This window comes from Glossina fuscipes, unplaced genomic scaffold (assembly GCF_014805625.2).
Source record: "Glossina fuscipes isolate IAEA_lab_2018 unplaced genomic scaffold, Yale_Gfus_2 2, whole genome shotgun sequence".
Lineage (NCBI taxonomy): Eukaryota > Metazoa > Arthropoda > Insecta > Diptera > Glossinidae > Glossina > Glossina fuscipes.
The window spans coordinates 6,114,590-6,129,950 of NW_023998416.1; the positions used below are offsets into that span (position 1 = coordinate 6,114,590).

At 31.3% G+C, this 15,361-nt stretch overlaps 2 protein-coding genes across 10 annotated transcripts in view; one reads left to right on the forward strand and one right to left on the reverse strand.

Annotated features, from left to right (window-relative positions):
* The window catches only part of LOC119633789 (protein abrupt), a 136,727-nt gene extending 132,523 nt beyond the window's left edge, over positions 1 to 4,204 (forward strand). For all 7 annotated transcript variants that reach the window (XM_038027532.1, XM_038027531.1, XM_038027529.1 and 4 more), the window contains 2 exons: positions 1,028 to 1,729; positions 3,434 to 4,204. In XM_038027532.1, coding sequence (XP_037883460.1) covers positions 1,028 to 1,729; positions 3,434 to 3,906 — 1,175 coding nt within the window. In that variant the 3' untranslated portion in view covers positions 3,907 to 4,204. The remainder of the gene's footprint in view (positions 1 to 1,027; positions 1,730 to 3,433) is intronic.
* Positions 4,205 to 11,674: 7,470 nt separating this feature from the next.
* LOC119634082 (golgin subfamily A member 6-like protein 1) overlaps positions 11,675 to 15,361 on the reverse strand; it is an 8,787-nt gene continuing 5,100 nt past the window's right edge. For all 3 annotated transcript variants that reach the window (XM_038028017.1, XM_038028016.1, XM_038028018.1), the window contains exons 3-4: positions 13,459 to 15,348; positions 11,675 to 11,770 (exon numbers count right to left, since the gene is read on the reverse strand). In XM_038028017.1, the coding sequence (XP_037883945.1) occupies positions 11,684 to 11,770; positions 13,459 to 15,348 (1,977 nt within the window). In that variant the 3' untranslated portion in view covers positions 11,675 to 11,683. The remainder of the gene's footprint in view (positions 11,771 to 13,458; positions 15,349 to 15,361) is intronic.

Sequence of the window (15,361 nt, forward strand, 5' to 3'; positions counted from 1 at the left end):
AATATAAAAATAATATAAAACAAAAAAAGAAAAAGAAAACAGATATAAAAAATTAAAATCAATCGAATATGCTAAAGAAAACAGAGACAAGCAAAAATAGAAGCCAGTAAACGAAGCTCAAATAACTCCTCCTTTTTTTCAAATACACAAGCAATAGTTTTTATTATTTACATAGTTTGCCAATGAAAAGAATATTTAAAACCAAAAAAAATTCAAAATAGAATTAATTTTTTTTATAAACAATTACTTTCTTCCTTCAAATGTTTTATTTAAGAGTGAAATTAAAAAAACCAAACAAAAAAAAAAAACAAAAAAAAAAAGAAAATAAAAAAATACTGAAATTAATACGAAAAACAGGTTCCTATTAATTTTTAATAAAAAAAAAAAAAAAAGAAGAAAATAATAATAAAAAATAAAAATGAAAAACATTTACTAAACCCATTAGAAAAATAATAAATAAAACAGAAAAATGAGTTTTTACAATTATTTTTTATTTCCTGAAAAAAAAAAAAAATTTTTTTTACAAAACAAAATTTTTCAACTTTCTGGAAAGTACCTTCGAAATGAAAACCAAAACAAAAAAGGAAATGAAAAGAAATGAATTTTTGTTGACATCTTTATGTGTGTAATTCTTTAAGTTTACAACTTTTTATTTATTTTATAAGTAATGTTTTTATTTTGTTGAACAAAAAAAAAAAAAAAACAAAAAAATTACCCCGAAATCCAAGCCCTTCTACAAGTATTATTCGAATTCCTATTAGCGCTAAAACAAAACAAAAAAAAAGAAGAAAAAGAAAAAAAGACAAAGTAATGAAAAGATTATGAAAGCAAAGAGAACGAGGCAAATATATACATATATATATATTTTCAAATAAAGATCTTGTGAAAGCAACAACAAAACTCAAATAAACAAAAAAAAAAAAAACAAACGGCATTTTTCTTTTATTATAACGACCTAAACCCAAATAAATGAAAACGCATGAAATCTCTAAACATCTCTTTCGTTTTTATTTTTTTATTTATATAGTTACTCGGCGCACTTTAGAAATGCGCGTAAGAGCTACCGACCCACGTCCATGCCCTAAGTGCGGCAAAATTTATCGTTCGGCTCATACTTTACGCACTCATTTAGAGGATAAGCATACCGTATGCCCAGGCTATCGTTGCGTATTGTGTGGCACTGTAGCGAAATCACGTAATTCCTTGCATTCGCATATGTCACGACAACATCGCGGTATTTCCACCAAAGATTTACCCGTACTACCTATGCCGAGTGCTTTCGATCCGGAATTGGCTTCGCGTTTATTGGCCAAGGCTGGTGTAAAAATATCACCCGCTGAGTTAAGAGCCAGAGCTTCACCCACTAACTCGAGTCCTAGTCAAGGAGGCGGCAACGGTGGCGGCGTTAATCAAAATAAAATGGATCTCAGTCTATCAGGCGGTATGAAGGATGAAGTTGATGGTTCGGACGATGATCCTGAAGACTTAACGACAAGCAATAGTGGCGGTGGTTATGGCCACTTAACCGGTACAAATGGCGGTAGTAATGCGGATTTAACTCGCTATCATGAAAATCTATTAAATAATTTTGGTCATGCAAATAGTAGCTTATCTCGTATCAAAAATGAAGCAGTTCCCGCTGCAACTGGAAATCAAATATCAACCAGCACTGCTCCTGGACAATCGTTATTCGATACATATCTACAATTTATAACGGAAAATCCATTCGGTAAGTACTTAAGAGATCTTGCAACTCTTCTGTCTGACATTTGGCCCAAATCGAATTACAAGCACGGAACAGAATCTATACAAAGTTCGTGAATACATGAGTGGAATCAATTCCTTCTCGTAATCGTTGCTAAAGTTATTAATCCTTTCTTTATCTGTTGCCAGTTAAAATCTTTTTCTTTATTATTATTTGCTTAATCGTTTTTTTTTTTTTCAACAAGGATAAACTATTTTTTTTTTTTCTCTTTGAAAATATTTGTTCACTTCTTCACTTACGAAAGCCTGTGCAAAAAGCAAAAACTCTCCACGAGACTGAGCCCTTGCAATTTAAGCTCTCTTACAAACCTCTTTTATAAAACCTTGTAAGCTATCCTTTCAAGCAGCGTCCATAAGGGTACCGCCTTAAAATTTTGGTATAATTTTTTTTGACAATGCCTTATTAAAGACAATCTAAGATGGACTGTTCTTAAGAATCTGAGATAGGAGAACCAAGCTTATCAATATATTGGATTGTCAAATTTCAACCGAATGTATGCAAATACTGCTGCTTTTATCTTCCCTCTTTTCCTACCTGCAATCCTTGCTAACCATCATCGTGCCCCCACGTATAAGGGATATGTCTTGAGTATTTACTTAAAACAAAAAAACACTATCTTTGTCATTCCCTTCATCACAATTAAAGACGCTTTACATAGCTGGCACAGTATAAATTTTCTTAAACTCCTTTGGATTGCGGCTTAACATAGTCACATTATTTAAGTTATCCTTTCGTTACTAAAAGTTTATTAATATATTCTCTCGGTGGACGAACATACATTACATTTCAAAATGAACGTAATTCGTCTTCAAACTCTTTTGCAAGCATTTACAAACCAGAAAGGCTTTTACAAAGTTTTGAAATATTACTATCAATAGATCTTTCACACTTTTAGTAAAATATTTATTGAGGTATTCCGCGGCCAAGCCCTGAATAACTTGAATACTTTCGATATTTTTTGGAGCCAACATTTCTCGTTTCTTTTTTTTATTATTACTTTTATTGCCGAAAAGCTCAGATAATGCACAAGTGACATTTTTCTGCAAAAAATGTAGCGAACAAAAAAATAAGTAAAAATACTATAGCGAGGCAAGGCCCATCACTAAATAGTCTCCACCACTTCATACATTTAATACAGTTGATCATGAAACGCCTTCTGAAAATAATGTTTTATACAGAAAGCGACCAAAAAAATTATCCTATCCGGACCATATCGAATATTGTTCGTCCTTAGACCAAAAGGTGACGGTGTATGAAATTTCATCAACATATGTGAAAAGCTGCGATCTGTAGGATGAACACAGGAAAAGAAGACGGACAGACAGGACGACTTTTGATAATAATGTTTTATATGAAAACCGCTGGAAAGAATTTTCTGATCCGAACCATAACCAATAGCGTTCGTCCTTGCGCCAAGAGGTGACGGTGTAAAATTTCATATACATATGGGAAAAATTGCGATCTGTAGAATGAGCACACGAAAACAAGATAGATTCAAAAATTGTTTCTGAATCGAGGACAAAGTTAATCTATCTTTGTGTCACGAGCGGTGTAGGGTATAGAAAATAACAATAACTATATTGATTCATCATAATTTCATGGTTTCAAATAAATGCTTGCATATATCTATAAAGATGAGTTCAAATTTTAACATATTTTACATTTCAGCGATGGGTATGTCTCAAGAGCATGCTGCTGCTGCCGCTTTGCATGCTAAAATGGCTCAGTTAAATGCTATGAACCATAGCTTGGAGAAGTTACCAACTGGATTATTCCCGCCACAATTCGATCTCTCGAAATTGGCTAGCACAGCGGCTGGAGCGGCTTTTAATGCGGCAGCTGCAGTTAATAGTAGTGGACTGACTATAGAACCGATTTTGAGGCGCGAACAATCTTCAGGTCGCTTACAACACTCACTAGAAAATGGTTCCAATATGTTAATAAATGCAACAAATAGCAATAATAATGGCGCAAATAACGCTAAAGGCGTAGGAGATATGCGAAGAGACACAAGCGAACATATGGACTTGGGTTTAGATAATATTAATCAATCGACCAGCAACCAAAATACACAGGATAATAACGGATCGGATAATGAAGATAATTATTCAGATGAAGAAACTCAAGAACATAATAATTAAAATTAAGAAATTTTGAAGATATGCATTTTGTACTTAATGAAGTGAAAGAAAAAAAAAAATTATAATAACTTGAAGCCTTTGCAATGTATACCAGTTTAAGTAAAAAAAAAAAAAAAAAAACAACAAACCCTTTTATGATATTCTTACTTCTTATTGTTAAAAATAATATATTTATTGTATATAGTATACGATTTATAATGCTTGCAATGGAACGCATATACTCGGGATTTATTGAAAAATATTTCCTTGTTTTATTGTGACTACAAATAACAAAAACAAAAAAAATAAAAAATAAAAGAAAAAATTTGCAAAAATATTTGAGAAAAATCCATAAAAGATTCTCTTAAAAAAATATTATAAAAGAAATATACTTAAGATCAAAATTTGTATATCTATATATAGATATATTTCAACTTTCAACATGAAACATGAAAAAGCAAATGTTTAGTTTAATAAGCTTTCTAAAGTGATCATATTAGATTTGATGCTAAAGAAAAAATCTAATGTAAATATTTATTAAATTGATTAACTGATTTAATTTAAAAAAAAAAAACAAGAAAAATTATTTTATTTGAAATTTTAAATCCAAACTAAACTACAGTGTAGATGAAATATTCTTTCATTTTATTCTATTTTAAATCATGAAATAATAGTAAAATTTATTTGTTGGTTTTCTCCTTTAATTCAAATTTATTTTTAAAGTGCCTTTTTTTAAGAAAATATATTAGATTTAAAACAAACCAAATTAAGCAAAGGTCTTGTGAAATATGTTATACATTATACTCAAAGATAAAACAGCATCAATACATTAAAAAACAAAAAAAATCAACAAAAAAAAAAGAAGGAAATCATTCTCTTCATGTGGTCAACTGTAACACATATACAAGTACGTACTTTAAGAAAGCGCTTCTTTGAAAAATTGCTTTTTTTAAAAAAGCTTTAATTTATGAGAACTGAAAGTGTTTCAATTCTCTCAGGTTTCGATATTATGCTATTTGATCGCAGTTTCATTTCATTTTTTTTTTTTTTTTTTTTTTGAATTTTTGTTTTCAATCTCTTGGCCTTTAACTAAATACTTCGCTAATGTAAATATAAAATTAGTTGCAAAAAAGAAAAAAAAAAAACAAACAAACAAAAAAAATTTAATTTAAAATTTTCAAATAATTTTATGAAACATGACGCGTTCATATCATGTCAGCTTTTTCACCACAATCAATAATCGTCCAGAAGCATTGCATTGACCTTTAGAAAAGTTTTCTTCATTCTGCTAAATGTATTTTCAATAACCATGTAAACCTCATATATTTTAAAGAGACACTGACTTTAAGAAATATTGTAATGAAAATATTTAAAAAAGAAAAATATCTAAGTTAATTATTTGTGCCATTAAATAAATAGAAAAAATTTCAAAGCATACTCGACCTTAACTCAGGAATTTTTTTTTTTTTTTTTTTGAGAAATTTAAAAAAAAAAAAAATACAAACAAAATAAATATATAAATAAAATACCGCAGCAACATTCCTCCATAAGAGAAAGAAAAAAATTAAAAAATATAAACATCATTTTTAATTAAAAAACAAAACTACCTCAATACCGTATACCTATAAAAAAAAAAGGAAAGGAAAACAAAAACAAACAACTCAGTGTCAGTGTATACTTAAAGTAAAATAAAAATATCGTCTTTTGAGATATAAATGTAAATAAATATGAATATAATTTAAAATCATAAACTCTTATATATTAAAATATGTATGAATGTAGTCTTGCCATCATTGTTAAGCATATTATATATTCACACTTGGAACAGCATGTACGGTTAAATTATCGATCACCTAAGCAAGCAATGCATTGCATAGTAAATTTAGAAACTAAGCAAAGTTACATGCACTACAACACGATTTTTATATAAACAACTAATCGAATGTAAGAAATTCACCAGCCATCAAATTGTAGAGGTTTCTTTGTAATCTTCTTCAATGTTAATTATTTAAAAAAAAAACATCTTCCATGCCTCACGCAACACATATTGTACGTTCCCTTAAAAGAACCTCATTGAACCTTTGCTTCTGATGATCCTATTAGCGGCTATATGACATAATAGGGATCCGTGTTAAAGCGCTCCATCGGTTTACCTTAAAGCAACGTGAGAAACTGTTTGCCTAGTTTCTCCCAAAAGCGAGTAAACAATAAAAGCCCATGGTAAAGGTCCAATGCACGATAGCAATAGTGTATCCAGCTCTTATCCTTTTTATTTATTTTTAGTATCAGAATATTATAAAAGTTATATGAGCGCTCGACCGCGTTGACAGGGCATCGTTACACTCACACACAGTGACTGTTGTATGCATAAAGCAATCCTAAGCAAAAAGAAACTTTTGAGTAACTTTCAAATGCAATTGAAGGCCATGAAGTCCAATAGAAGGAGAAAAGCTAGAATGCGATTTGAGTTTTTTTCATTAGATATTTTAATGTTGACGTTTCCGACTCTGGCGCCTTAATCAAATGCAATGGTTTGCAAACGATTTTAAAATATATCTTATTTCTGGATTACATAGTTGATTACTCTGCGTGAAATGTGATATCACACATGATCTCAAAAGTAAGAATCGCAAGGAAAGATTATCTACATTTTGGATAGATTTGAAGTATTAAGTATTGGGGTACAGTTTGTATTATGGTATGCTGATGATCTGAAAAATCGTTTTTTTTTTTTTTTTTTTGTTAGAAAAATCCAACCCAAACAAAAGCTAAAAAAACGAAAATAACCAGAAAAAAATAATAACATATCGAGATATTTGTTATAAATATGATCCGAAAGGAAGGCTTCTATGACAAAGAACGCGCAAACAGCATTTCGCTTACTTAAAAGTCACATCAGTGTATAATACTAACTTGATGAAATATCCTAACTGAGATCTTATTATTTACTTCTATTGTAAGAAGTGCACTGTTACCTCTGACCTAGTAGATGTTCACATCTCTATTTTTAGAATGTTACTAACATTCAAACGTTTTTAAATTATTTGGAGAATACACCGTTGGGTGAAGTCTATATTTTTGCATTCACCCACCATCTTAACGTCGAATAGATTACTTTCCTATTCGACCTCTTTGATCGATGATGACGATTCATTTTGAGTGACTGCAAATAATTTATTGAATTATTATCTGGCACTTACCTGATTGATAGGGTGCAGACCTTTGCTAAATCCAAACAATTATTTTACGTTTTATATCCATCACCGAAGGATGAGCGATATGTTAATTTCGTCAAAAGTTCTGTAAATTCTAAAAGGAACCGTTAGTAATCCTTCTCCTTCTTAATTTTTGATCAGCCTCGAATTCTGAATCGATTTAAGTGCCATTCTGCCCGTCCGTCTGTCTGTCTGTGAATTGTCTGTTTTAAACATTCTCGTGGCCGCAATGAAACTATCGATTTCAAATTCAGCGGAAATCCTTGCAAGCTGGTTGGTATTGAAGCGGGAGCAAATCGGTCGAGGGACATGCCTAACGTATTACATAAACTGAGAATACTTATGCTTTCAAATAAATTTATAAAAAATAAACCTTTGCTATCCTGTAGTACCTATACCAAAATGGGAAAAATTAGCCTCGCCTATCAAAATTCAATTTTTTTTTTAATTTTGTTATTATTACGCGCAAAAACAAGCATCAAAAGCCTCTAAATTCTTTTCCAGTTTCAAATTCGGAATACACCTAAGCTCTGCCGAACTATGTAGAGTCTGCGCTCTTGTGTGCAGATATCGCCTATAAATTTTGAAAAAGAAATTTGAAAATTAGCCAAACTTTTCAAAAGACACGTCTACCACGCCCACTGGCAATGTATGAAATGAAAGCTGTGAACATCTCTGCTTTGCGTGCATATGCAACATGCATCCTCTATGAAATTCCATTTTTATTTTGAAAATAGAAAAAGTGGGCCATGTCGATCCGATATTCTTATCCCGATTCTTTTATTTTTTTAATATTTTTTTTAGTACGATAGTGATGAGTATAAAAAATTCGGTAACTAAAAAATATAATCTTCTTACTTGTTACATTTACTCGCTTAATAAAAAAATTCAGAAATTTTCTCTAAACTAAAAATAATTTCTTTATTTGTTTTTATTGATGGATGTTAAGACGGTTCGTCAATAACGTAAACAACCGATAGGCAGAAATATTGAAAACAACATGCTTTCTAAGTGATGAATATAAAATAAAAATTATTATGAAAAATTAAACACATGCCTCTTCACCGCTTTGTACATAATAATTACGTTTAAGTTAGTACTTAAAACATTGGAAAAGAAAATTGCAATAAAGTGAATTAAAATTAGTTTTACTTAAACAACATGAAATTAAATACATAATAATACAGACGTTAAAAAAAAAAAAACTAATTTACTAAAATTGATATAAGATTTTGTTAAACGGCATTGAAAAAAGAAAAGCAAGTTTAAAGGAAGAAAATGAAAAGTAAACTAAATGCTATTTAATGTATAGTAAATAAGAAAAAAGAGAATAACGTTCGGCTCATGCTGAATCTTATAATATCCACCACTTCCTCGGCTATCTATTACCAGCCATAGCATACCAAATTAATTGTGAAAACGAGCTTTCTTAACGTAACATATTCGGAGGGTAACACAATTCACAAAACATATTACCAGCAATAACATAAGGTTCTGGGAGTACAAGCGATCATATGACTTTTCATTTATATAAAGGAGGAAGTGAAGATCAACTTCGCTGTTTAAAAATTACTAATGATCTTGTAATCAATATATTTTTGGCCAACAAAGGCATCCTTGCACAATGCCCTATGGGGGGCTATGGGGTCTGCTATGCGTATTTCTGCGCATTTGAAAACTTCGCGCACCCTTGTAAGTTCAGCCCTTGTGTGATTATAACTTTGCTTCATATTTCGTACATTTCAACTATGAGATCAATATCATATTTGGGACATGTGAAACAATTGTGTTACACAATTGTATACACATTCGTAGTTATGCTCTAGACAATCTTAGCAATTAAACCGTGGAAAGCATTGAAAATAAACAGTGTGAGGATGATAATGTCAGCTTAATATTTTATCTGGCGACTGATGAGAGTAAGATTCTTTTCTCAAATGGATAGAAAATATAACTGACCGATCACAGATAAGTTTAAAGTGTTTATATTACCATCTCTAGATTGCTCTGTGTCCTTGAGAAAGACATATTAGATTAGATTCCGCTTATGCGATTTTTGGCTTAAATCGACTAACAGTAGTATTTCTATGGACTAGAGTCGTGTTGCATAAGCAAGAACTTTAACCAAATTTGAAATATTATGTAATACATGCAGAGGTCAGTGTGAAACAAGCACGCACTCCCGTGAACATTTCATGTCTCACATACAAGTACCCACTACTGCAAAAAAGGGCAAAGTCCTAATCATTTTAAGTAAGTCTGGAAAACGATTTTCCTGAATTTTGGACATAGCTTCACCACATTTAGATATAAAAACATTTAGAAAAAAAATTTTAAAGTGAATACACAGACTGATCGACGACCATTATTTTTATAGCAATCCTCTATATGGTCTCTGAAGCCTATTTCTCCTGAATACAAGCGTATTATGTGGTGGGTATAAAATTACATAAAAGTAAAACAAATTAAAAAATAAATAATTAATGATAAACGCATTAAAAATTGCAATAAAATAAAATGCATTTTGAAGAAGTAGTACATGTTTTCATAATTTTCATTCTCTTACAACATATACCTCGAAATATACTCAGCATTTATTTTAATATTTTTTTTTTTTATAAAAATCATATTTAATTTAAAGAATTATTTTTACATGACCTTAATATTTAATTGAAATTAATTTTTAACTCATAGTGAATAAAGTAAAAGTCAATCTCTGTACACTATAATAATTTTCTTATATAACTTCTTTAATTTACTCTCTAAGAGTTAGAGTCTATTGTAAGTGAATTGAATTTTTCTTTTTTTATTATTATTATCATTTTTAAATTTTTGACTTACTTTTTGCAAAATATTTCCATCTCTACCTCAACTACAGGCGATATTACATTTTTTTTTTTTTATAACTGTATTATTTTTTCTTTTACAGTAATTAATTAAGTAAGTTAGCTTATGAATACATTTTTGATTAAATCTTCAATTTTAATAAATATTAGTTAAAATATTAAAAAAAAATATATAGCCTTTCTCTAAATATCGTTCTGGTTTCTCGTTGCGATTGGCTCATGAGAAAGAATATACAGTGTCTTATACCCTACGCCTTGGGATCATCTCTTATTATACTGATAGATTCAGAGTCACTTTCTGAAGCTTGTCTATCTATCGGTCCATCTCGTTTTCTTCTGTTCAACCTGCAGGCCCCAAATGGCTGGGGTATTCTAATGCAGTTTGCTGCACTTACGTGTTATGATCCAAGCACTAACGCTATTAAAAATAGTTAGGATCGAACAACTTACCTAGCATAATATTTCGCTCGAATAACAGGATTAGGCGAAGTAATGTACGATACTTAAGGCCGTGGACTACTGTAGTTCTTTTACTTATTATCTTTACAGTGTTAAGTGCTAAAGCTTACAATGTAATTGCGTTAATCACTGCTTACATTTTTATTATCAATCATGTGAATTACAATTGCATAAATGTATACTTGAATATATACTAAGTTGTCTCTTATTTGATCGAGAATAAAGTAAAAAGCCTTGATTTTATTAAATAATTTTAAACTTTACAATGTAAGCAACAATTACTTCATATAAATTGCCTAGAAAGAATATAGTTTTCGCTTTCGTATACAGCCCTTCTGCGAAAGCAGCTGGATATACGTGCTTACCACCCCGAATTTTTTATCGAGCAATTTAATGCGTATTTTCAGAAAATATCGAGATTACACGCTTTTTTGATTCATTTCGCTCGTCCAACCGTTAGCGTACTTTTAATGAGTAGCCTTTAAGCTGTAACCCCTTCTGCCGCAGAATTATTCTCCACGCTGAGAATGTTTGTCTTATATGGTTAAGAAGCCAAAACACACCAGTGGGATGCTCACGTATCTGGAAGTTGGCGTTCGCTTGCGCATTCAGCCATTTTTCCCAAACAGCTGAATACAAAAACGAAAGGTAAACTTTTTATACATGATTACCCCACAGCGTAGTGCCATCTAGTTTGTGGATTTTCCCGAAAAACAACGACAAACCGTAACGCTGCCATTACCTGGCTACTTCAAAGGTAAACTAAAAGAAGCGGATATTTCCGAGTAGTTGTTTTTACCTAGAGGACAAGTTCTAATTAAGACAAATAAAATTTGAGATCGGTTGCTTCTAATAAGAAATATTTACGGGCTGCAATATGATTATCTAAACCTTGAACATCACTGAGAAGATAGAAACATAGAATATATCCGACATCTTGTTGCTTTGGGATTTATAGCTTAAAATATCATAGAAAAAATTATAATCCTGGCCATCGTTGTGCGTGCAAGTAAAAAAAATAGAACACCTCGGCTTTCAATAGTAAAAAAGTATATATATTTTTTTATATAACGGATTCTCCATATATTATTATGCCAATTTATTTATTAACAATACATTCCAACGATAAGTATATAGAATACAATTTACAAAAACAAGTCAATAGGAGAAATAATTGCAATGTTTTTTATTGAAACTATAACAAAACCATATCGCAGATGGTAATATTACGCAGGGCATTTTCCAGTTTAAAGTCAACTGTTTTAAAGTCAAAAGTTTTTAATGGGCATTTTGCATTGCAACTCTGGTAATTTGATATTTTGTTTTGACAAATTTCAACTCCTTATTCAAAGCCTTACATTGTTCCTAAAATTTAAATAAAAAAGAAAAATATTATTTTTGTATGTAAACAATCTTTTCTTTAAATATATGGTCAATTAATATTAAACACAACGAATGAAACTGCTTATGCAGTCTTCGAGGAGCGAACGCCTATTTTTACACAACACGATTGAAAAGTTCATCGAGCTGTATCTGCATACGCTGAGATGGTGATGAAAGGTAAACAGTAACAATCACGATTATTTCATGCACTGAACATTTAAGTGAACTCATTTTTAATTAAGGAAGAAGAAGCTTTTGGATTTTTAAAGAGATCACATATGAGCTTTTAATCGCAAAGGAAACTATTTCTTCCATAATCTATTATATCTATTAATGCCAGATAGGAGGAATTTTGAAATTTCAAAAGAGCTTATAGCAGAGAAAATTTAATTTCCTTTAGAGGAATTCCTGCTCTTTTATAAAAGTTATTATCAATTGGAGGAAAATTGTTCCGAATTTCACGAGTTCTTATTTTAAATTAAAGGTCTATTTATTTATTAACTTATTTCGGCATATATAAAAAACTGCAAGAATCATGCGAAGCGCCATTTCATCAAAAAACAAAGGGAAATTTAAGTTTGATATACCCAAGCATTTCCTCTTAAGGATGATCACTTTTGGAAATGGTTAGAATCAGAGTACTTCCCACGTAATACCTTATTTTAAAAATCCGATATATAACGAATCGTAAGGCGGTGTAGTATACTTAATGCTGGTCAGTGCTCTACAACTTTTCCCAACCCAGTCTTCATTTAAAGAAACTAAACAAAAGTGTAGTGCTTGCGTAGAGAGGGTGAGAGAGAGAGAGAGAGAGAGAGAGAGGGAGCTTCAAAATGCTTATTCCTGCCTAGTTAGAAAAACTGTTTGGGGACCACAAAGTTCATTTTGTGTAAATAATGCAAAGTGTCATCACAGTACCTATTTAATGCTCGCTCATTAAATTAAACTTTCGGGGGTTTGGTATAAAACTTAAAATGAAAAGGGAAAGCCAAAGAAGAAAGATAAAATCATTCGACAATTAACAACGGAGTGTATCTAAGATCATGAGGAGATCAGTAAAGAAAATGCGGATGGACCAAAACAGTTAGTCAGCACTGTGATTGCTGATTTTGGTTTTTTATGACCTGAACGTTTCATTTATAAAGTTTATTAATTTCGAATTAGAAAGTAGGTATATTGCTAGATACTCTTTCAAAAAATATCTTCTCGTAAGCGTTTTACTAATCTGTATTTTCTTCATTTCCAATATGCAATGCAGTATGCAATCTGTTGTCAAAATCAGTTCTCACATCACCTACAGAAAATTCATTTCAGTCTATAAGGATGATATTTCTATTGTGTGTGTGCGTATTCTCCGCATTATAAAAATCATACGCTACGGCTCTTCGCACCTTACGAATCAGTAAGTGTGGCATTGTGTATTTACGGAAGAAGTTCTTTCATGTACAATAAAACTTGTTCAAGAACCTCTCTGCTAATGTTTGCAGAAAAAAACAGTGCCAATGCACTAATGTAAGTTAGTTAAAAATTAACCATCCGAATTGTCTGTAAATTGTTACGTGCCTTTGTACGTTTAAGTACAATCAAATTCCTGTATAAGAAGCAAAGAAAATCTCAAACTTCAGGGCCAAAAAAAAAAAAAAAAATATATAGAATGAAATTTTCTTTACCTTTAATGATCGTATTTGATCCGCCTTTGATACATTTTGATCGCCTGAATCGTAATCGGATATCTCGTTTTTTATTAAATTTTTCTTTCTGCCTTTCTCTTTTCTTCCTTCGTAATGTAGATGACATATAGTTTTCAATTCATTGCATTTTACTTCCAAACGTTGTAAATGGACATTAAAATCTCTATCAGTTTGCATATTAATTAAATCCTCGGGTTTAACTATTTGCATTGCTCTTGCTTCCAAAAACTTAATTATCTCAGTGACCGGAGCACTCCATTCCGCTGTCGTTGAGTGCATTTTGATAAATTGCATTGCAGCCGCGATAGATCTTTCAGCTTTCATCATTTGATAGCAGTATCTTTGGTTGCAAAGTTTTAATTGTTTCCGATATCTATCCTGTTCATTTTGTAAACGTTTAAAGAACTTCTTCTCTATGGCATATTTTTCTTGCTGAAGAGATTTAAACCGTTCCTTTAACATGCTCGCCTCTTCTAGAGATTTTTCTTCTAATTCCCTAAGTTTTTCTTTCAGTGTAGAATGTTGACGATTTAGATTTTCAAGCTGACACGGATATTCACGTAGCTTTTCTTTTTCTTCACGTAGGTTTTGAATTTGTTCTTTTAACACACCTTGCTCTTTGTCCTGTTTACACTTGTAATCTTCCAATTTCTGGCACTCTTCACTCATGAAATTAAATTTTATGATAATATCACTTAACTGATCTTTCAATTCACTTTTCTGTGATTGCAAGCTTCCCTTCTCTACACCTAATGTAATCATATTTGCAGAGAGATTTGCAATATTTTGCTTTAAACTCTTCACCTCACTTTCTTTCAAATTCCTATACTGTTCTAATTCCTTGATGTTTTCGTCAAGCTTAGACTGTACCTGTTGTAAATTGTCACTAATTAGACAAATTTTATTTCTTAATAAAGTCTCTTGATTTTGTTGCCTACAATTATATCCATTTAGATAAATGTTACGATCGCGCAGCTTTTCATTTTCTTCACTTAAATCACAAAGTTTCTGTTTCAATTCATCCCTCTTCTGCGCCACTAAGCGAAATTCTTCAGCTGTCGCACTTAACTTTGCTTCTAGGTCATGTACCTTTAAATCATTTTCTTCACTTAAATCACAAAGTTTCTGTTTCAATTCATCCCTTTCTTGCTCCATTAGGCGGAATTTGTCAGTTGCCTCACTTAACTTTGCTTGCAGTTCATGTGCTTTTAAATCATTTTCTTCACTTAAATCCCACAGTTTCTGTTTCAATTCATCTCTCTTCTGCGCCACTAAGCGAAATTCTTCAGCTGTCGCACTTAACTTTGCTTCTAGGTCACGTACCTTTAAATCATTTTTTGCACTTAAATCGCAAAGTTTTTGTTTTAATACATCTCTTTCTTGCGCCACTAGGCGGAATTCTTCAGTTGTCTTACTGAGCTTTGCTTCCAGATCATGTGTACCTAACGCAATCATATTTGCAGAGAGATTTTCAATATTTTGTTTTAAATTCTTCACCTCATTTTCTTTCATATTCCTATACTGTTCCAATTCCCTGACGTTTTGATTAACCTTAGACCGTACTTCTTGCAAATTATCATTAAGTCGCTTAATTTTATTTCTTAATAAAGTCTCTTCATTTTGTTGCCTACAATTTAGGTAATTGTTACGATCTTGCAGGTTTTCATTTTCTACGCTTAAATCACAAAGTTTCTCTTTTAATTCATCTCGTTCCTGCGCCACTAAGCGGAGTTCTTCAGTGATCTTGCTTAACTTTGTTTCCAGATCATGTGCCTTTAAATCATTTTCTTCGCTTAAATCAGAGAGTTTCTCGTCTAATTCATTTCTCTCCTGCACCACTAAGCGGAATTCTTCAGTTGCCTCACTTAACTTTGTTTCTAAA